Source organism: Sinohyriopsis cumingii, unplaced genomic scaffold, assembly GCF_028554795.1.
Source record: "Sinohyriopsis cumingii isolate HCF-2022 unplaced genomic scaffold, ASM2855479v2 utg001727l, whole genome shotgun sequence".
NCBI classification, from domain to species: Eukaryota; Metazoa; Mollusca; class Bivalvia; order Unionida; family Unionidae; genus Sinohyriopsis; species Sinohyriopsis cumingii.
In genome coordinates this window covers 130656-155542 of record NW_028316040.1, presented here as the reverse complement: position 1 = coordinate 155542, position 24887 = coordinate 130656, and the positions used below count along the sequence as shown (strand labels likewise).

At 35.5% G+C, this 24887-nt stretch overlaps 1 protein-coding gene across 3 annotated transcripts in view; it reads right to left on the bottom strand.

The window, feature by feature from the left end:
• LOC149771685 (vacuolar protein sorting-associated protein 33A-like) overlaps nt 1–24887 on the bottom strand; it is a 102904-nt gene that overhangs the window by 60031 nt on the left and 17986 nt on the right. For all 3 annotated transcript variants that reach the window (XM_089948233.1, XM_089948232.1, XM_089948234.1), the window contains exons 5-8: nt 24518–24622; nt 18953–19069; nt 13026–13200; nt 8578–8774 (exon numbers count right to left, since the gene is read on the bottom strand). In XM_089948233.1, the coding sequence (XP_089804359.1) occupies nt 8578–8774; nt 13026–13200; nt 18953–19069; nt 24518–24622 (594 nt within the window). The remainder of the gene's footprint in view (nt 1–8577; nt 8775–13025; nt 13201–18952; nt 19070–24517; nt 24623–24887) is intronic.

Genomic DNA, 24887 nt, shown 5'->3' with positions numbered 1-24887 from the left:
AATGCAGTAAGATACCACCAAGACCTTTTTTCTTATCTCAGTGGTAAAGTACTTTATCACGCTGCATCACCTCACCAAGTTTAATGCAGTAAGATACCACCAAGACCTTTTTTCTTCTTATCTCAGTGGTAAAGTACTTTATCTCACTGCATCACCTCACCAACTTAAATGCAGCAAGATGCCACCAAGACCTTTTTCTTCTTATCTCAGTGGTAAAGTACTTTATTACACTGCATCACCTCACCAAGTTTAATGCAGTAAGATACCACCAAGACTTTTTTTCTTCTTATCTCAGTGGTAAAGTACTTTATCATGCTGCATCACCTCACCAAGTTTAATGCAGTAAGATACCACCAAAACTTTTTTCTTCTTATCTCAGTGGTAAAGTACTTTATCACGCTGCATCACCTCACCAAGTTTAATGCAGTAAGATACCACCAAGACCTTTTTTCTTCTTATCTCAGTGGTAAAGTACTTTATCTCACTGCATCACCTCACCAACTTTAATGCAATAAGATACCACCAAGACCTTTTTTCTTATCTCAGTGGTAAAGTACTTTATCATGCTGCATCACCTCACCAACTTTAATGCAGTAAGATACCACCAAGACCTTTTTTCTTCTTATCTCAGTGGTAAAGTACTTTATCACACTGCATCACCTCGCCAAGTTTAATGCAGTAAGATACCACCAAGACCTTTTTTCTTCTTATCTCAGTGGTAAAGTACTTTATCACACTGCATCACCTCACCAACTTTAATGCAGTAAGATACCACCAAGACCTTTTTTCTTCTTATCTCAGTGGTAAAGTACTTTATCTCACTGCATCACCTCACCAACTTAAATGCAGTAAGATACCACCAAGACCTTTTCTCTTCTCATCTCAGTGGTAAAGTACTTTATCACGCTGCATCACCTCGCCAAGTTTAATGCAGTAAGAAACCACCAAGACCTTTTTTCTTCTTATCTCAGTGGTAAAGTACTTTATCTCACTGCATCACCTCACCAACTTAAATGCAGTAAGATACCACCAAGACCTTTTTTCTTCTTATCTCAGTGGTAAAGTACTTTATCACGCTGCATCACCTCGCCAAGTTTAATGCAGTAAGATACCACCAAGACCTTTTTTCTTCTTATCTCAGTGGTAAAGTACTTTATCACACTGCATCACCTCACCAACTTTAATGCAGTAAGATACCACCAAGACCTTTTTTCTTCTTATCTCAGTGGTAAAGTACTTTATCTCACTGCATCACCTCACCAACTTAAATGCAGTAAGATACCACCAAGACCCTTTTTCTTCTTATCTCAGTGGTAAAGTACTTTATCACACTGCATCACCTCACCAAGTTTAATGCAGTAAGACCTTTTTTCTTCTTATCTCAGTGGTAAAGTACTTTATCACACTGCATCACCTCACCAAGTTTAATGCAGTAAGATACCACCAAGACCTTTTTTCTTCTTATCTCAGTGGTAAAGTACTTTATCACACTGCATCACCTCACCAACTTTAATGCAGTAAGATACCACCATGACCTTTTTTCTTCTTATCTCAGTGGTAAAGTACTTTATCACACTGCATCACCTCACCAAGTTTAATGCAGTAAGATACCACCAAGACCTTTTTTCTTCTTATCTCAGTGGTAAAGTACATTATCTCACTGCATCACCTTACCAACTTTAATGCAGTAAGATACCACCAAGACCTTTTTTCTTCTTATCTCAGTGGTAAAGTACTTTATCACACTGCATCACCTCGCCAAGTTTAATGCAGTAAGATACCACCAAGACCTTTTTTCTTCTTATCTCAGTGGTAAAGTACTTTATCACACTGCATCACCTCACCAACTTTAATGCAGTAAGATACCACCATGACCTTTTTTCTTCTTATCTCAGTGGTAAAGTACTTTATCACACTGCATCACCTCACCAAGTTTAATGCAGTAAGATACCACCAAGACCTTTTTTCTTCTTATCTCAGTGGTAAAGTACTTTATCACACTGCATCACCTCACCAACTTTAATGCAGTAAGATACCACCAAGACCTTTTTTCTTCTTATCTCAGTGGTAAAGTACTTTATCACACTGCATCACCTCACCAACTTTAATGCAGTAAGATACCACCAAGACCTTTTTTCTTCTTATCTCAGTGGTAAAGTACTTTATCACACTGCATCACCTCACCAACTTTAATGCAGTAAGATACCACCAAGACCTTTTTTCTTCTTATCTCAGTGGTAAAGTACTTTATCTCACTGCATCACCTCACCAACTTAAATGCAGTTAGATACCACCAAGACCTTTTTTCTTCTTATCTCAGTGGTAAAGTACTTTATCACACTGCATCACCTCACCAAGTTTAATGCAGTAAGATACCACCAAGACCTTTTTTCTTCTTATCTCAGTGGTAAAGTACTTTATCACACTGCATCACCTCACCAAGTTTAATGCACTAAGATACCATCAAGACCTTTTTCTTCTTATCTCAGTGGTAAAGTACTTTATCACACTGCATCACCTCGCCAAGTTTAATGCAGTAAGATACCACCAAGACCTTTTTTCTTCTTATCTCAGTGGTAAAGTACTTTATCACACTGCATCACCTCACCAACTTTAATGCAGTAAGATACCACCAAGACCTTTTTTCTTCTTATCTCAGTGGTAAAGTACTTTATCTCACTGCATCACCTCACCAACTTAAATGCAGTTAGATACCACCAAGACCTTTTTTCTTCTTATCTCAGTGGTAAAGTACTTTATCACACTGCATCACCTCACCAAGTTTAATGCAGTAAGATACCACCAAGACCTTTTTTCTTCTTATCTCAGTGGTAAAGTACTTTATCACACTGCATCACCTCACCAAGTTTAATGCACTAAGATACCATCAAGACCTTTTTCTTCTTATCTCAGTGGTAAAGTACTTTATCACACTGCATCACCTCACCAAGTTTAATGCACTAAGATACCACAAAAAAAATTCATGTGGTCATGAGGTAAACCAAAAAAATGAATAAAGCCAATAAATGATTAAATATGTCATGAAGAGTTTCTTTTATTAAAGGGTGTGGTACTAATAAAGGTGCATATATATCATCAATTTTATAATTCTAGCATAATTGTACTGAGAAATAAACTCCAACATAAAATTTAAACAAGTCAGTTTAGTGTAAAATATGGGTAAATATGACCTACTTCTACCAGAGGTCATCAAAAAGTACCCCTTCACCAAGTTCATGATTCTAGATACACAGCATTCCCTCACCACATTTCACGATTCTGTATTACAGTATTATATACAGGGTACCAAAAAAAATATCTGGATATGAGGTAAATAAAAATACTTTACATGAGCAAGTAAAATGGTAAATATAGGCCACAGTGACCAACTTCTGATATGAGGTTGTGGTACTTATTGAGATAGATACAATCATCTACTTTGATGAAACTAGCATGAACAGAGATTGAGAAATAAATACAAATTTTAGCCAGTCATTAAATATGGGTCATGGTAACCAATTGTTTTTAAAAGAGAATGTGTTACTTGTCATGATGCATCCCTACACCAGGTTTCATGAATCTAGGTATAACAGTACATATCATGGTATATTAAACCTATTTGGCCATGAATTAAGTGCAAAACATAGCTTAAACCATTACAATGTGAAATGTAGATCATTGTAATCTTCTTTTGTTGTAAAAGTGTGATACCACAATTAGCTCTCCTTGTGATGGATGAAAATCAGAAAGATATTCCTCAAACATAGGCAGTACTTAAAACTTTATAAAATTATACTGACTGTTAAAATTGCCTATTCTACAAAGAACACAGCAAATGCCATGTAAATGCATGTCATTCAGGTATATTTCTTTTACTTCCCAAGACTTAGTCTGTTTACCATATTAACAAACAAAAATGAGCTGGAAACCCTTGAAAAATCTTTCAGGATTTTGTGCACTAAGGTGAAATAATGTGTGCAGAAAGATATAAAGATCTATCAGTCATTGCAACAAATACACTATAATGAATGGTAATACACAAAATGGAGGGAAATTATTGTGGTTTAAGGCTAGATATGTCACTCTTAAGAGGGGAACATGGCCCTTAAATCTCTCATTTTCAGCATACAAATGAAGCCATGAACTTGAAAACTCTCAAACTTCTTGTCTATGTTATTCAAAAATTAGCATAATATGTATGATCTGATATTCTGAAGAAAGAAAACTAGAATTTAAACTTTAAAAGTTTTTATATGAAAAATGTAAAATTTAAAATACTTGAAATATTTTTTAGCTTGGCAACATTTAAATTGCCTTAGCTTGGTGGCAGGTATTCCTCATCACTTCTTACAGCTTCAATTTCAATATTTTGTCCTGAAAGTCATGGTGCAGATCTTTATTTCAGAACATCATTTGATTTTTGTGCCTGGGGTTCAATTACACTCTTTTAAAAAAAGAAAATCAAATTCAAGCGGTTAAAGTATGTGATGATGATAGTAACAAATATCATCTATTACAGGATCCAACAACTGCTTATTAGCACACTTACATGGTACTTAATGACAGGATGCTACATGGTACTTAATTAGAGGATGTTTACTAAGCTTATTAGCACACTCACATGGTACTTAATGACAGGATGCTACATGGTACTTAATGATAGGATGTTTACTAAGCTTACTAGCACACTTACATGGTACTTAATGACAGGATGTTTACTAAGCTTATTAGCACACTTACATAGTACTTAATGACAGGATGTTTACTAAGCTTATTAGCACAGTTACATGGTATTTAATGACAGGATGCTTACTAAGCTTATTAGCACACTTAAATAGTACTTAATGACAGGATGTTTACTAAGCTTATTAGCACAGTTACATGGTACTTAATGAGCGGATGTTTACTAAGCACATTTACATGGTACTTAATGACAGGATGTTTACTAAGCTTATTATCACACTTACATAGTACTTAATGACAGGATGTTTACTAAGCTTATTAGCACAGTTACATGGTACTTAATGACAAGGTGTTTTACATGGTACTTAAAGAATGGATGTTTACTAAGCTTATTAGCACACTTACATAGTACTTAATGAGAGGATGTTTACTAAGCTTATTAGCAAACTTACATAGTACTTAATGACAGGATGTTTACTAAGCTTATTAGCACAGTTACATGGTACTTAATGACGAGGTGTTTTACATGATACTTAAAGAATGGATGTTTACTAAGCTTATTAGCACACTTACATGGTACTTAAAGAATGGATGTTTACTAAGCTTATTAGCACACTTACATGGTACTTAATTAGAGGATGTTTACTAAGCTTATTAGCACATTTACATATTACTTATGACAGGATGTTTACTAAGCTTATTAGCACACTTACATAGTACTTAATGACAGGATGTTTACTAAGCTTATTAGCACACTTACATAGTACTTAATGACAGGATGTTTACTAAGCTTATTAGCACACTTACATAGTACTTAATGACAGGATGTTTACTAAGCTTATTAGCACAGTTACATGGTACTTAATGACAAGGTGTTTTACATGATACTTAAAGAATGGATGTTTACTAAGCTTATTAGCACACTTACATAGTACTTAATGACAGGATGTTTACTAAGCTTATTAGCACACTTACATGGTACTTAAAGAATGGATGTTTACTAAGCTTATTAGCATACTTAAATGTTACTTAATGACAGGATGTCTTTTTTGCTTATTAGCACACTTAAATGGTACTTAATGACAGGATGTTTACTAAGCATTTGTGTGTGTGTGTGTGTGTGTGTGATTTAGATTTTTAAAGTAGCTTTAACAATTTTTCAGTCATATCGCTACGATGTCTGCAGTGTGGCAGTTTATAGTGATGCCTAGCACTGGGGCATCATGCCACAGACATGTAGCATAATGTCCCACCCAGTCACATTATCCTGACACCTGGCCGACCAGTTCTAACACTAACTTCTTAATGCTGAGTGCCAAGTGAGGCAGCAGTAAGGACCATTTTTTAAAGTCTTTGGTATGACTCGGCCGGGGATCAAACCCATGACCTCCCACATCCAAGGCATATGCTCTAATCACTAGGCCACCAGACTGGTTATAAATATCAGTGACTGTGGAAAGACATGTATAGAATGTACAAAACATAATCTTTATATCAACTTATCAACTCAGATGCAGAAAAATACATTCCTTTCTATTTTTAATTTTGCTGAGACACTGGTGACAGTGCCAAAACTGGGCAGAAGCTACTATCATATTAGCATGAACCATTTACCTACTAATATTTCATCGGTAAAAATTAGGGAAGAAATTAAAAATTTTAGTTCAATGGCCCTAAAAGCATTTTGTCAAAAACAGCACCTGGCTGAACACAAAACACTACAATTTCTAATAGTGTCTCCTATATGCATGTCATTCAGGCATGCTTTTGTTACTTCTACTGCAACAATCTATTTACTGCATTAATACATAGAATGAGCAAGTCAAACTTGATGAAACTTCAAGCACTGTGGTGAGTTAGTGTGTACAAAAAGTTAGGGACGTATCAATTATAGTAGCAAATGTAAAACTATGAATGGTTACACATAAAATAGAAGAAAAATAATTGAGATCTGATATGTACAAAGAATTTCCCATAACCCACTCCAAACTAAAGCAGAGAATATAGGAAGAAAGAATGGTTGAAATGCAGCGAGGCAGAACATAAGTACATATCTCTACAGAATGCTTTCATCTGTGCAGATAATTATGCAAATAAAATAAAGGTGAACTGAAAAGGCACCAACTAACAACAGCAACAACAACCCTGTTTAATAGTCCTTACAAAGAACTATACTGTGAATAACTGAACCCCTTCCAAGCATAAAATACACATGGGAAACAGTTATATAAAACCATGTATTCCAGAGCTATCTGCTCTTAGGGCTCATATTTTGTTGTGAAACCAAGGACAACTTTGAACAAGAGGCCCTCGAAGGGATGGACACTACTAGCTGAAAAGAACTTCCAGGATTTCATATTTCTTCCTTTTAAATGTAGCGTGTCAAAACCATCTTTGATATTCTTTAGCGTTAACAAGATTTTCAAATTAGCTATTGTGGTAGACATACCGGATGTTACCTTGGCACAATTTTTATTTAGGACCAGCAAGGCATCATATTAAGTCTTCTGGTAAAAAACCCATGTTGATATGACTTTCCACTTTGGAGAAGCACTGATATGATTTTCAACATGGATGCCATTTTGGACATATTAAATTTCAGATTGGCACCATTTCTGCTTAGTACTAGCTAGAAAACATAAAAAAGTCTTTGGTAAAAGCACAATGTCAATATGACCAACCATCTAAAAGTTGTGATAGTAAGATTTTCAAGATGGCCTTGGTGGCATTCATATAAAAGTCAGAAAGCACCATTTTTATTTACAACCAATTAGACATGTGACATTTTTCGGTGAAAAACCCCATCCTGATATGACCAGTCTTCTGGTCAAAATCCTATAGCTATATAATATTTTCATTCAGGAGGATGCCAAAAACAATATTTTCAAAATGGTCACCATGTTGACCATACTGGACATCAGATCAGCACCATTTTTATTCAGGGTCAACTAGAAAGGCAAAGTTACATTTCAGTCTCAAGAAGTAGCAATTACAAGATTTTCAAGATGGCTAATCTGATGGCCAGAAAAAGACATCGACTAGCACTATGTTTGTTGAGGAAAAACTAGACATCAAAAAAGGTCTTCTGGTAAAAACATGTCAATATCACTTTCTGTTCATAAGGAGTAGTGATAACAAGATTTTCAAGATGGCAGCTGTGGCAGCCATGATGGACATCAGATTGGCCCCATATTCATTTATGACCAACTAGACATCATAAGACATATTTTAGTGAAAACACCATGTTGATAAGATTTTCCCTTCAGGAGGAGTAGTGATAACAAAAATAGTCTTTTAGTGAAAACGCCATGTTGTTCACCATTCAGGAGGAATTTTGATGACAAGACTTTCAAGATTGCCTAGTAGCTATACTGGATGTCAGATATGCACCAGTTTCATTTAGGACCCAGCACATATCATGATAAGTCTTCTAATTTGATCTGACCACCAATTCAGGAGTAGTAGCAATAACATGACAAGTCTTTTAGCGAAAACCCCATGCTGATATGACCACCAATTCAGGAGTAGTAGCAATAACATGACAAGTCTTTTAGCGAAAACCCCATGTTGATATGACTACCCAGGAGTAGCAGTGATAAGATTTTCATGATGGCGACTTTTGTGGTCATTTTGGTTGTGTGAGTGGCAACATTTTCATTCAAGACCAACAAGACCATGGCATGAATGTGTGTGTGTACAGTTTCATGACAATCCTCCAAGTAGTATAGGAGTTGCAATAATAAATTTGTGCTAATAGATGGGTGGACAACAGATTATGGATGGATGATGGACAACAAACCAGACCATAAGCTCTTCTGGTCTATGACCAGAAAAGCTAATAACTGCTAACAGGGCATGCAAATATCATTCAGACATGTTACTTAATCCACTTACATCAAATCCTTTAGTAATAATTTTGGCCTTTTTGCTAACAATGGAGCCAACAGCACTGAAGTTTTTATCACGGAGATCTGCATATAGCTCATTACTGGAGTTGAGAATGAACATCTTTGGTTCTGTCGGCACTTCCTGTGGTCCCCCTTCCTTCTGACTACTGCTTATAAATTTCTCTGGTGGCAGCTTGACACTAGCTGAAAATGAAGAACACATTTGGTAAACATACATTCCAAAGAACACAGTGTCTTGACTTTGAATGGTGTTATGAACAGCATTGCTGTTTGTTTCTTACTGGGGGTACATGCACCCAAAAGTAGTCAAAACTGAGGTTTCATGGATATAGTAAGGATACAGTAGTTTCAAAATCTGTGGTATGTATGTGAATCTTTCATGTAATATGTACAATTCATGACAGAATTCTATCCATTAACACTGACTTAAGGTCAGATGTGTTTGCTTTCATTGTTAATTCCTAATAATGACTATAATCTTGATAAAATGTACACAACTGATCTGATACCTTGAAACATTCCTAATTTACAGTCTGCCCAGAATAACCAACAGGTCCTACTTATCTTTGCTTGTACTGGGCAGTAGTTTGCAAAACATTTTCAGTTGTTACCTTATTTAACAAACCATCACATTCATCTGCATAACATGTCCACCATAGGTAATGTTTTAATGAATGATTGATATGACCAGATAAAAATATACATAACAACATTTACAGCATGGTATCTTGGCGTGCAAGTCACTTGATAGGTACTCTGGTAATTATGAGCAAAGCACCAGGCTGAACATATTAAATTTGCATATGCAGAAGAAGTGAACTTTATAAACATGTGTGAAAAAGTGTTTCTTTTATGTTTACTCACAACAATGATTAGTAAATGTCATTCTGTGTGTACATTCAACCATCTTTAGTAAATGTATGCAGACAGCAGTTTTTGTATGCAAATTACATACTATAATGGTACATAATGGGAATGGTGATGATAATTCAGACAGGATGTGCATATGCTAATCTTTCTAAATGTATATGCAGACTTCACATTTTTAGAAATGTATATGCAGATTTCACATTTTTAGAAATGTATATGCAGATTTCACATTTTTAGAAATGTATATGCAGATTTCACATTTCTGGAAATATATATGCAGACTTCACATTTTGTATCTCAATTACATACACCTCTCCCTTGATAACTCGCACACAACAGGGTCCACAAACACAGACCGCACTATAAGTGAGGCGCAAGTTACTGAGGAACCTCCAAAAATTTAGAAAAAAAAATCGCTTTGACATCAAGCAAACTAGTGGGGGGGGGGCCAATCGTGAGACAATCGTCTACGCTGAAGCTCAATTTTTGTATTGTACAATTTTGATGTCGTGAATTAATTGGAATTAATAATGAAACTTCTTATCATCCTTGAGGATATCTCTAAGTGTGAGTTCAAGAATTCTCTGAAACTCACTTGCCCACAATGGTCCATATCTTTGAAATCAAAATCTTCATTTTACAAAGTATTCATTTCGCTTGGCTGCCTAGTTATCTTTGATCACAGTTATGAAAGAGTTGGTTAATTTAAGGTAGTTTATGTTACACGCAATAACATTTATAAGTATTTGATTGATCAAATGAAGTGAGTTCACCCGACATACGACGGGGCCGCTAAAGTTACAGTTTGTAGGATTTTTGTGCCTTTTAACTTTTCTTTTATTTCACCTCCTTTATTTGACGCAGAAGACATAATTAACGTGATAATATAAAGAAGACCAGATTTTAATATTCAGTGCAACAATATAACAAATACTTCTGGAAGTCAGTTATCAGAACATGGTCGGCACTTAATTAGGTCCTCAGAGAAATGCTCATGGACATAGCTGTTATGGTAGATTGACGCATTTTACATTTAATTACAAGAGGACACATTACATTTATGATGATTACACTTAAAAGGAACTAAAAGACAGAACTAGAACACAAATTTCAATTGATAAAAAAATTATATAATTTGTATTTATTTATTTATTAAAGAACTGCCTCCACTCAGAATAAGTAACATTTTCAGTGATCGAAATTTCCTTACATATCATTAATTGCAGTGTACTAGGAATGTCGTTTGGATACAAAATGACCTATTTTTAAATTTGATATTTCATAGTGTTGATTAAAATTTCTGGGTTCTATCTACCATTTTTGATGATAAAACGAGTGATACATCAGTTTCCGTTACCAATTCTGATCGTGATTTTCATCAAGTTCAAGAAGTAGGTATCAATTTTTGGGGTATTTTCTAGTTTGAAAAATGGGATCAATGCCTGACCCTGCATTATAAGCAGGTTTGCGAGTTATCGGGGCACGAGTTATCGAGGGAGTGGTGTAGTGTAATATGTGAATTGGAATAGTGATGATGACCCAAGTCATGCATATACATGTAATAATCTTCAAAAACTTGCACACACTAGAGTTTCTGTATCTAAACTATGTACCAGGTTACCTGAATAGGAATACTGTTTATGGCCCAGGTAAGCCATGCATGTCATTTCCTTTAAAACACTACAGAGCAATTTTTCTGTGTTTAAATTATGTACTGTAGTACCTGATTAGGAATGCTGTTTATGACCCAGGTAAGACATGCACATAATTACCTTTAAAATCGTACAGAGCATTTTCTGTATTTAAATTATGTACTGTAGTACCTGAATAGGAAGGCTGTTTATGACCCAGGTAAGACATTAAAATTACAGTCCAATTTTTGGGACTTTCAGCTTGATTTGTTATGCCTCATTGCAAGGCGAATTCTGTGGCCTTATGAAGCTGGCAGTCTAGGTTCATAGCAGGTACATTACCCGTATTACTGATGATTACTACCTGATTTGGCATGCAACAGACATTACAATGTCAGATTTTTTCATCATTTACAAAACATTGGCATGAGTGTGATCAAAGTGAAATGTGCTATTTAGTTTTAGTATTATATGTAATTAGAGTTTTGCTTACTTGAGTCATTTGTGGGAGATTGTTGGACAATATGTAACACGGTCCCCCACACTCTAAAATTTGGGTGTCATGCAATACGTTAGGCACATAATATACAAGTATAGTCCTAGTTCCCTCTGATCTTTCCCACTCCACTGTAGATATTTTGACATTTGTGTTTAAATGTGGTGGGAAAGATCAAACAAAACATTTCATATTATTAATCAAGTATTCATTAAATGTCAAACTGTGTACTGAGTTCATTTTGTCTTTAATTCAGTCACAAAATAAATTAAATCTTGTATGTCATAGGTGTGACTTTAAGTTTCAAAACAGGTTATGCTAGCAACCATCAAGGCATGACAATGCAATTCTACAAACTACCACAAAACTTCAATGTTTTCACTACTAGATACATTAATTTAAAATGGATATTACTTGCCATCTTATCAATGTTATTGCTTTTAGCGACTTTGGCTATTGTTAGTACCAACACAGATGTGGATGGACATCCACTTTAGAAAAATTGGAGACATATTTTGTATTATTATTGTTTCACTGTGAACATGTATGCCAAAGTAGGATACACAAGGTCAAGATTTAGGGAACACAGGGCAAACAATTTGTGGGGAACCTGTGATTCCACACTCGGTATGCACACTAGGTAACACTGAATATCAAATAGAAATAGATCAAGGTAATTTCAGAAAGTAACAATTTGCATGATCAGCTTATTAATGAGAAAATTATTTTTTTTAAAAACAAATATTCGAAATTCACTTTTTTGGATTTTATTTTCATGCATTTTGATTTGACTGGCACATAGCTGTTTCACAATACACCCAAAAATGTACAATGCCAAAACATTTTTTGATTTATTCATACTGGAAGGAACGAGGGAGGGTGGGAGCAAGAGAGAAATGAATTAAATAAGAAAAATAAACCAGATCTAAGGGAATTATTCCTTCATAGAAACAGAAAGTATAGGCAGTTCTAGAAGTGATATCACCACAATGGCAATACCATTTATTGGCTTAAATGCTTGTGATCCGAAATAAATGTTTCAGTCTTTTGTTTATCTCTCAAAATGAGAATTATACAAAAAGCCATAAAATATTTTATCAGAAGACTACTATGATAATAATGAAATGAGGTTCAGCAAAGTTTTGAGTGTTCACATTCTTCTCTCTTTTCTTATCTCCTTTCTTACTGATGAGGGTAAATGGGACTGATTAGCATAGTGTGAACACATGCTTTGTACTTTTGCTGTCTGAGGCTACAATGCAATTCGGAAGCATGCACTGACAACTGATAATCAATACAGAGCTGATGGTATTCTTAGAGGTTCTAGTTCTCTCTGTCTCAAAGACTGCTTTAGCAAACATTTGAACTGACTTCTTTATATCAGTTGCCAAAACATGCTGAATGTCTGAGATAAAATAAAATGAAAAGACACCTTACTATTACTGATGCCAAACGTTTCATCAATGAGTCCTTCATATGTCAGCTGTGTCAGCATAGGAGTGAGAAGGTCCACATTGCGGTCCAAGATAAAAAGATTATCTATCTGAGTGGTTATCTGTGGTTCCTGGCCACCCAGTTCTCGCCTCATTCGTAACATCATCTCAACAACATGCTACAACAAAGTAAAAAATACTCTGATTCATTAAATGACTGGAATGAAAATAAATTAATTCAAAAGTGATTTTAATTGCCTGCAAGAATCAGAATGTTTCACTCAAGATACAGCAATTTAATATTTGTCATGATATAAAAACCAAGTTTGGAATGAAAATGTTTCCTTTTCTTATATAACGGTTATCCCAAAAAGCACCAAAGTTTATTCACTACCTGACAAAGTAAGCCTTCTCAAACTTAAGAAAAACATTTGCGTATGTGTTTTGTCTTGTTTTAGCAAGATAAGTGTGAAAAGTTTGTCTACATGCCTTGAAGGAAGTCAGACAAGAGTGGTCTGTGGTTGGGTATTGTGATTTATGCCAAATTCCATCAAACCATTACTTACTACCGGAATTGATATACATGCTATTCTACATCACCAGGGCAACCCTGAGAATGTCTATTGCTAGAATGAATAGATTTGTAAGAGCTATCATCAGAATTTTGATGCAGGTTTGGGCCCTTTATTTTCTGGATCAATCTTATTATCAGATGAGAAGGCACAGCCTCAAAACCTGTTCCAACCGACTGACAAAATGGCCATGTCCCTGACCTATGGGTCTAGATGTAGGAGATGGCATTGTGTGATTCCATCTCATTGTATAGAAATTGAACACTGGATGCCACTAGTGGCCCCAAGTGGCCAAGTGGTCTAAAGCACTCACCATTACAGATCAATGCCATCTCACCTCTGTCTGTGTGGGTTTGAGTCTTGGACTCAGCCAATGTGGGTGCATGAGAAGCTTGCCAGTAGCTTCTCATGGGTTGGTGGTTCTTTCAGGGGGTATTCCTGGGTTCTTCCTCCAACATTAATACTGGTGGCCATGAATAGCCTAACTTGTGCTTAAACTATTGTTAAACCCTATCACAACAACAACAACTTCTGTACCTGATCTAAGGAGTAAGGCTGACACCAATCCGAAGAGAAAGGTCACCCCAAATCTGATGAGTAAGATCAGTCATTAGCAGACCTAAACTTCCATAAAGTTAATCCTTCCAGGAATGAAAGGCATTGATTATAGCTCTCACTTCCATGTGGTTGATGTGAAGGGCACTCTTCTCTGGTCCCAGCTTTTGATGACCATGGTGAAGCTGGGAAACAGGTGGTCTCCCCAACCAGATGAATTGGCATCAGTAATCTCTGGTTGGTGTTTCTCCAATGGAATTCATACTGTAAGCCATTGAGTGCCTCACCACTAACTAAGGACACATACAGTGGCAGTAGAAGACAAATTACAATGCATGCCAGACAGACATGTATCATGCATATCCAATATGGCTTTAAAATCTTGCACTTGGCGCATTATGTCATCATTGTTTTAATTGGAGAAATATGAGTGACAAAAGTATTGGAGAACAAGAACCCCAAAGTGTCCACATATAACAAGAGACCCAATGTGTTCACAAATGATAATAACCCAAACGTGTTCACGAATGATATTAACCCCAATGTGTTCACATATGACAAAAACAACCCACAAATTTTCACATACACCAATAATCCCAATGTGTTCAAATATGACAATAACCCAAATGTTTTCACATACAACAATAACCCCAGTGTGTTCACAAATAACCCCAGTGTGTTCACATGATTATGACAATAACAATCCAGAAGTTTTCACATAAAACAATAACCTCAATGTGTTCACATATGACAATAACCCCAATGTGTTCACATATGACAATAACCCCAATGTGTTCACATATGATAATAACCCAAATGTGTTCACATATGACAATAACCCAAATGTGTTCACATATGACAATAACCCCAATGTGTTCACATATGACAATAACATCCTCTTTACTTAAACAAGTGAATAAACAAACATCAATGAGCATCAACAAAACTGTTCCGCATTCCCACAATTTTTTTAAAGAAAACCTTCCAGGTCATTTCCAGGTTTTTCCTGAAAGAAATTCATTTTTTTCAAGGTTCACTTATGACCATTACTGAATGGAATTTTTAGAAAAACATTTGGTCAAAGAAAATGTGCATCTTTTTTACATGAAAAGCTGTTTCTATTTTGAGACTATCACGTAACATTTGAATTAGACATATAGTTGACCATGTACGAAACCAAAGGATGTCCCACTAGAAGCAAGTATAACCAATGAAATTCGAACAAGTCTGCATGTAACTCGTAATTTACAGAATACAAATGTTTGTCTGCTTAATTGTATATAATAGTATCAAGAAATATTTTAGAAAAGAATTGTTTGAAATTTTGATAACAAACCCCCCAAAATAATATACCTGTATCTGAAAAGAAAGAGTGATTATATTTTTAAATCCAAATATGCAGGTTTCAGAAATTGTTTTACATGCATTCTTCCTTACTATGAGTGAGTCGCAATTGATAGTCATCCATAAACATCAATTTACTCAGCACAGTCAATTTATCACAATCACAACACTACCTTTGATTTTACTAAAAACCTCTGGAACCTGACACAAGCTTGAAATTAGAAGGCTTTGTAACCTCCTGACTTAATACAATATTTTCATGAACACATTTTAAGATCAAGTGTGTGGCGAGTGCCTGTGTGAAAAGCAAAGTTGAATTCTCTTGTGACATGTTCTAGACTGACAAGTAGGCAAAAGACAAAACTAGATGATAGTCAACTGTGGTAGACGAAAAGCACTGTTGAGTGACAGTGCTGAAAACAGCACCAGACATTCAAGGTGAAAATTGGACTATACTCAGCCCAGAGGCATGAAAATAGTGAACACTTTCTTTGGCACAGCCAAGTTTTATGTGGTCAGGATGAGAGAACTAGAAGTTTTCCTGAGCCCTACTAATGTCCGGTAGGGGCCCAGATGGCTACTTTCAATGTAATCTAACAATGTATTCTACATTAAATGCAGTCTTTGCTAAGGGCATCCCAAACATGTGATTCTGGATTGAAAATTACCCCAACATTTCTATGTATTTAGTAGGGTCTGAAAGTAATGTTCACTACAAAGGTGAGTTCGGGTCATCAAGGTTACTGCTAACTATGATGCTTAACACCATGTTCCCAGTGCAAACTACCAAATAAAAACATAGCACATGACACTGTTGTTAAATTTACAAAAGGGAAACTGATTATGATAAGCTTTATTATTTTTCTCTCTTATTCACGTATTCATGGATATCATACACTGCAGAAAGCATGTTGTAGTAGTGTGATGCCATACTGGTTTTATCTTCCATATCTGATATGCTTGGATTGTCACTTCAAGCATACTTAAGGCAAGTACCCAAATGGTCCACACATCTCATCTGCTTCCACAAATTCTGGTGAAAATTCAATAAACTTAACTTGTGATCCATTAAATTACTACTCAATTATGTATTTTTTTCCCGTCATCAGGTGGCAGCTGAAAATTCCCAGTTTACCTCTGACTTTCATCAGTATTTGCAAACTTTATGGGCTTTTCCCGATTTTTCAGATTTCCTAGCAGCATGGGAACCCTCTGTCTTGGAGCACAAAGTTGGAATAACAAAATCCACAACTGCACAAAAAATATTCATCTAAATGAAAAAAAATAATGACTACAACATGTAGCGAATACTATAATACAAAATACCATACTTTCTACAAGGATGGGTAAAAACATAAGAAGAATATCCTTGGATTACAAGAGAACAAGCATTACAATCAAGATCATAGCAAGCAAAACCTTATTGGTAAATATGCAGTTCATGGACAGCCAAAGAGTGGTAAGGGGAGGTGATAAGTAAGAGTTTGTTCCCTTTGCCTATCTGGTGTATAGCTCGAAAGGACAAAATTGTCATCTTTCTGTGAGGGCTTCATTCAAGAGGTAGCAGAGTTTATTTCCTAAATTTAATTTGTCAAGCATATGAATAGCTACACTTCTTAAAACAAGTGTATAATTGATTTGTTGTCTGCAAGAATAATGCAGAAACCTGCAAGTATCAATAACACCAAGAATTAATGGTAAATAAAACCAAAACAATGGCCACAATCGGTGAAAAATTACAAAAATTAAGTTATCTATATTTTGCAGTAGCCTTTATAAAAAAAAATGTAACAACTTTACATTGCAAAGAGAAGACTTAATAATGATCTCTGATGGCTGTTGAAAGGCAATGCAGTACAATGATATTCATACCACAGCAAAAGAATAACACTGATAACATCCAGAATACTGGCAGCCACATAGCGGCAGAAGGGGCATGTAATACATATACAAAAAAGATGAAGGACAAATCTGAAAGGCCTCATAAACAGTGCAATGACCAGGCACAAGTGGAAGTAATAATCGATGACTGAGGATTTGGCGAAACTCTGTCTATTCAAATGGAGGTCACACTTATCTGAATTCCTGTAATGCAAGCAGATGACCTTTCAGTACTACTGTTGTACTCAGACTGGATTCCACCTATCTCAAATTCATTTTGAAACATGACAAAATTTAGATGCATACCCAAGTTTTCAACTTAACATCTCCCACTGTTTATTATAAATTTTTCCAATAAAAATGAAGGCATTTGCTGTTTGTGGATACCATTTCCCTCCTCACAGGTGTTGTGAATCTCAGCATCAGGTATCATTAATAACTATTATTATTAGGCTTCATTATTATTATCATTGCTGATGTTATGCATTAAATCATTATACTATACTTTTCATGACTGAGTGACAGATTCTTTGTTTCATGTTTTTATTCATTGATTCTGCCATCTAACTGTCCTACATGTACATGTTTCAGATCTGATTTTGCTCTTCCCTATCGCTATACTGAATCTGATTCAGGTACAAAGTTGTTGTTGTTGGTGGTGGTGGTGGAAGTAGAGTCAGTAATCAGGAAACCATGTTTTCAATAAGTCATCAACATCTAATGATAAGGATTATAATTAATCCCACATATTCCTGTATTACATTAAATCAGCATCATGAGCCAGCTACCTTTAAAATAGCTTTATATCTGTACATACAGATCAATAACGAACTGTGGCAATTGCTGCTGATACCAGTACAGTTATCCGACTGTGACATGTACAATAGGCAGCATGGATAACGTGTTCCATCTGTTTTAGGATTAAAGGATTAAAAATGTCTGTTTTAGGAATCTTGATTATTCCTGTATTTTAATGAACAAATGCATGATGTCTGAATAGATAAAATACACTGGTAACAGAAATAATTTCAGAAACAGCCTAGTAACCATATATACTTATTGATAATATTAGTTAAGTATTATATTTACTCAGCATTTAGAACTTAATTAGAAGAAAAAAAAGGATTTTAAGCAACTTAAAAGATTTCCATTTACTCAGTACTTAGTAATTAATGTTTACCAAATAGGTTTGATAATTACTTAAAATTACTCTGTGAACATTATGAACAGTTTACTTAAATTAAATAATACATGTCAGTTTTGAGAATTACTTAATACATTTTTTTCTGGAGGAGAATAATTTAAATAGTCCATTGGAGTCTGTTATTAAGCGTGCATCCAATGGTTTATAATTTTCAATAAAGATAAAATGCCAATACAGTATATACTCTCTTTTATGTTGAGTCCAACTGCAAACTGCACAGACCCACAACATACTATAGGAATAATCTGCATAACAATGCAGACCCTGATCTGCAGGCACATTATGCAATGGCAGATCTGGGTCTACATTGTTTGCTGTTGGAATGCTGAAAATATATACCATATGATAACTGTCAAAGATAAATTTAAATCTTACCTTGGCACAGTCCCCTTTACCATATATGTTTGGAATGATCCCATACAATGATTGCAATGTCATCAAAGACTGGGCTGCATAAAACATGGATGTCAAATCATTCTCCACGTAACATTCCTACAGTTAGAAATGAAAGAAATTCATCATTTTTTTCAAGTATGTGTTTTATTACCATTTGTACTCACTCACAAGTCAGATCCAACTGCAAAAAGCACAGACCCAGACCTGCCAATGATGTCAGCAGATCTAGATCATGTTGTTTTGTACTCAGATCTGACTAACATGCAAGTATGTATGGTAATCAAGATATAAGTTCTGCTTTGAAAGTACTAAAATGGAAAGAAAAGGTCTTGTACAATTAATGCAGCTTATTAAAATGTGATACTACAGTTGGGCAACATTCTTGTATAGTAATGCACTTCACACCACACTACAAACTTCAATTTCGACAACACATCATTTGAACTAGTCCAAATCACACTTACACTGGAACAAAGGTAAGTTCATTTTTTCTGCATCTACCGCCCTCCTCCTTGTAGAACAAACAAGCTGACTGAATCTCTCTTTTTGGAGCAGTTTTAAAATCCTGGAGCACGGAAATTTGATAGGTGGCAACCTGATTATTCTTGGAGATTTCAACTTTCATTCTGACTGTCCTGGAAACCCATACACATCAAAACTCCTAGATTCCATTAACATTTTCAACCTCAAACAGTCAGTTAGCCAACCCACTCATAAACATGGTCACATTTAAGACTGGATTCTTTATAGACAAGATGATAATATTCTACAGTGACCTGGTGTCCCACAAATTTGCATCAGATCACCTCTGCATTATATGCCATCTTGACATATCAGTCCCTAACCCTCCACCTTTATTTGCTACAAAGAGCAACAGAACCCATCTAATGCATGAAGTCCAAGCAAACCTAACAACTGTGTTACCGCCTACAGCAGAAAAACTTGGTAACTGCCTGTGTTCATTGCTTGACAAACATGCTCCAGCAACCAAGCACAGAGTATCAATTCAAAAGTGTTATCCGTGGTATAGCAGTGTTAGGGACCAGCTTCGCACTGCTAAAAGTGACCGCCGTAAAGCTGAGAGGATTTGGCTTTCCACGAGACTCACTATTCATAAGCAAATCTATGACCCCGCTAAGAAGAATGTCACAAACATACCAGTAGTCCATGCAGCAAAATCAGCCCACTACACTACTAAGATCATGGAAAGTTCCAGCTGCAAAGAGCTATTTGAGATTACTAACAAGCTAATGTCAAGGAACAAATGTTCACCACTTCCAACTAACTTCTCTCCAGTCAACCTTCTGGACCTGTTTGCAAATTTCTTCTGTGATAAAGTACAAACCATTAGAGATAAGCTTGACAACACAATTTCAATTGACTCTTCATCACCATAAAGTCGCAATAGAAAATTTCAGTGGCAACTGTTAGCAGCATTTGAACCTGTCTCTATGGATTTAGTACATAAAATCGTGAAGAAGAGTGCACCAAAGTCATGTCAACTTGATCCGATTCCAACATCACTCCTGCTTGAGTGCTTAGATCCAATATTGCCTTCACTAACTGATCTTATTAATACCTCTCTCTCATCTGGGGAATTCCCATAATTTTTCACAACTGCCATTGTAAAGCCTCTGCTGATGAAACAAAAATTCGACCATAACGATTTAAAGAAATATTGCCCAGTTTCTAATCTCACATTCATGTCAAAAATCTTAGAAAAAGTTGTTCTATCCCAAATTGTATCTCATCTGAATTCAAAGTCTTTTTAGCAATGTACAGTCTGCATATCGCCCTTGCCACAGTACTGAAACTACTCTTCTGAATGTAGTTAATGACCTTCTCTCTGCTTCGGATAGTATTAAGATTATAGTCCTCACCTTCCTTGACTTGTCAGCAGCATTTGACACAAAAAACTGCAGATGAATGATGATAAAACTGAAGCTATTCTGATGACAACACAAAGACTTTTTCATTCACATCCTTTACCTCAAACAATATCCGCAACACCATCATTAAATTCACACGGTCATTACCAAAAGTGTATCATGTAATTCAAGTCAAATACATCTTCATTTTTTTCTGTTATATAAGTTTCTAAGTCATTAAAACAGGATTTTGAAAAAAATTTTTTTTTACTTTCTTAGATAAAACATTTTTTTTTCTGTTAGAATCCTTGACTTTTAATTCCATTGCCAAATTCCTAATTACTATGTATTCCAAAGACTTTGTAATAATGTTCCTTTGTTTCAATGTTTAATTGGTTACTAGTTTGATTCGTGTGATAAAATTACCTTACTTATAACATTTTATCACCTGATGTAGTAAAACCTGATAAACAATGGCAGTTGTTAAACTATGATGTAATAACAAAGGTGTCGGAAAACAGAGGCATGATAATCACACTCCATTCATAATCAGTAAATATCAAAGGCCGAACAAGGATGCCAGGTAGCAAAGCTGTGATAATCACACACCATTCATAATCAGTAAATATCAAAGGCCGAACAAGGATGCTAAGTAACAAAGCAGTGATAATCATACAAATTCATACTACTTAATAGGAAAAATGGTTTGCTGGTTCAAGGAAACTAAAGGATAAAAAGTCATTTTTGTTTTGTACTTATTTTAACTAAATAATTTAGAAATAACTTCTAACTATTGTTCTATACCTGCATGATGAATAAATGTGTATAACTTTAAATAAACCTCTTCTGCTCATTTTGAATTATTCCCATAGTGAAAATTGCTGAAAATTCACCGATCAGAAAGAGAAAATAGGTCTCTTTATACATAAAGCTACAAATAAAAAAATATGAGGAATTAACGTCAAATCAGGCATGTCATCTAATCCAAAGACACCTTGTAAGCCTTGACAACAAAACTGAGTGTAAAATAAATGTACTGTCCACAATCAATATCATTTATTTACCATGGCATGATGTTTCCCGACTGTGTTGCAAGCTGTTTTGTTAAGGCAGGATTTAGTGAGCAAACCGATTTCATTCATTACCTGAGATAGTGATGCTGCTACTCATGTTTCCCTTGCTATGATGCCTACATTGGTCTGGTAATGAGTATATTGATTTTAGCAAGAAAGATGACAAGTTAATATGTGTTAAGACCTCCATATCTACATGGACAAAATGTTGGAAAGGGATAAAGGTCTGACTTCCCTACATTGGTTATGAATGGGTGAGTGAAGGTTGTTCATGTCGAGAACCAAAAATCATACTTACCTATGCATTTGCAGCATATGTTCCAAAAATGCTACCTTCTACATAGAACTAGGATATGACTTGATCTAAAGGTCTAACTACAATGTCTTGGTTGATGCCTTCTCTGATGCACAAATGATTCTTCTGATGCATGTTGAGGAAGATGACAAACTGATATTTGTTATGAGTTCCATACCTAGATGGATCAAGATGCTGAGAAGGGACAAGTACTGCCTTCTCAACATCGATTATCCACAACACAATGAGGGAAGTAAGGCTGTTCATGTCTTGAACCAAAAACCAAAATACTCAATGATTTAGTGGTGCATTATTCAGAAACATTAATGTCTCTGTGGCAGACATCATGAACACTTAGGAAAGACCCAGGAACTTAGATTTGGGCTGTATGAATCGTTATATGAAAGTACATGCTAGACATGACAAGACTGATTTCATACTTGTTGTGTCTCTATTGCCCCTCTCAACTGTCACTGGACTTTGTAACCAGAAATGTTTTAAAGCATAAGCCCTGTGTGTGTCATTTTCATACTATCTACGCTACCCTTTACAAGCTCAAAAACAAGAGCTTATTGTGCAAAATGTCTCCTTTCATGGGATTGCTTGGGGGTTCTTTCATGAAGGCTGGATGATGAAAATGAAGAATTTGGAAAACAAAATCAGGAGACCCTCTGACAGTTTATTTTTAACCCGCTGTTTTCCAAGAATGGCTGGTCCAAATCTAACAAAAAGGTGTAGTCAGGTTCCTCAGGTGGACTGCCAGAGGGCAAGGTTGGCAGTGTATCGAAGATAATTGATGCATGCCTGGGAAAGGAAAAATTGTTCCACTCTCTCCCATCCCTGCTTGCCCACCAAAATAGAGCCATATGATCACCTATAATTTGTTTGGCAAGGCAGAAAAGAAAAGAAAACCAGTCATTATTGAGAACCACCACTGTGAAATCTCTGGCAACAATTATCCCTTATCATGTACATTCCCTAACAGGATTGTGTCAAGGTAAGAGATTGCACTGAAAGTTAAAGGAGAACTCTTGTGCCTCTTGCTTCCTCACCTCCTTGGTTTGATGCCCTAACAGCAATTGAGAACCAAAAGGGATGTAGCACAAAGAAAAACAGCAATGATCATTAGTGGAATTTACACCTAAACAAAAGACATCGTCAGATGCACTAAGTCAAGTCGGGAATTAGTTGACACAATGTTATAAACTTACTCTGACATGGCATTAAAGACTTGTCTGTACACTTTATCAACATCCAGACTAGGTATGTGTGGGGAAAACAAAAGTTCTGTACCTGGCTTTTTACTATCTGGGTGAGGAAGTTGCATGTAAATGACTCAGTATAAAGAAGCTTCTGTGATACTAAGCTCATGAATGCTCCAAGAGATGTCTGGTAATTTTTGAAATCTTTAACAATTGTGGACATGTTCTGAATTAAGAACTGTTGACATCATCATCTACATCCGTCACGGCATTGTATATAGAATTGATTCAAGATGGATGACATTCTGCTGGAGACAAAATCCTCTAGATTTCCTCTGTCTCTGCCATGAACTGTATTCCATGGTCAGATTGGTATGTTGTGGCATTTCAGTTTCATCAACAAGAAATGATGATTAAGTATCATCAGCAAGCATCATCATTTTGTCCATTGGATATGCTGTTAGCAGTCATCGCATAATGGAATGCCAATCTGGCATGGCCTGTTTGGCTCAGTCAGAGAGCTCCTTAATGATGCCAGTTTGCTATGAATTTGGAACTTGGACAGGATCAGACTGTTCAATCAGTCAATAACTCCTGACCATTGTAAACATACATAGTTCATTTCTCCGGTGAAATACAATGTTACCAATCAAAATCACATGTGACAAGAATGAATGGTATAAGAATTGCAAAAATATAAATAAATTTACCAGAAATAAAAAACTGTTGCATGCATCATATAAAACAACATTTAGACTTACTAAACCACTGAAAACAAAAGATGGATGATTCGAAATTTAACAGTAAGATTAAATGGATTCTATGGAGGACATCTTTACAAAATGGCAGTGAAAGTAAAAACCAGTTAAAACTGAGTATAATGGTAGCCACCTAGTCAATAGAAAGGGATTTAACTGGTCAGAGTTGCTTACCTTAGTCTATATAAATCTCTAGAGAGAAAGATTTGGAGGTAACATAGAAAGTTATTCTAATGTAATGTGATCATGCAATATATTTCATTGAAATACAAACTGTATTAAGAGATCATATTTTGGGGAGGCAGAAACAGTGGCTTCAAAATACAGGTTGACTGTACAACAACTCACCCTGAAGGAGGTGTCCATCTCCATAGATAAAACATCATAATCAAATGGGACGAGGGCTAGGTTGAACTCCTCAATGTTGGTCAGTGACCCATGGACACCACTTTCCTAGGAAAGATATAAATTAGACAGAATGAATTCTTATTGCATCATAAATTAAAAGCATCAAATACACTAATCATGTCAAATAGAAAAAGAGATACTGCAATTACAATAATGCTGATAACATTCAACATTCAGTGCTGCAAAAACATTAACTTACAGACCAAATACTCAGTAGACTATATGAATTATGATCTTCTGTAAGTTGTAATAAGATATCCTATTGTGTTGCTTTATTCTTGTTTATTTATTTAATTTTATTTTTAAAGGC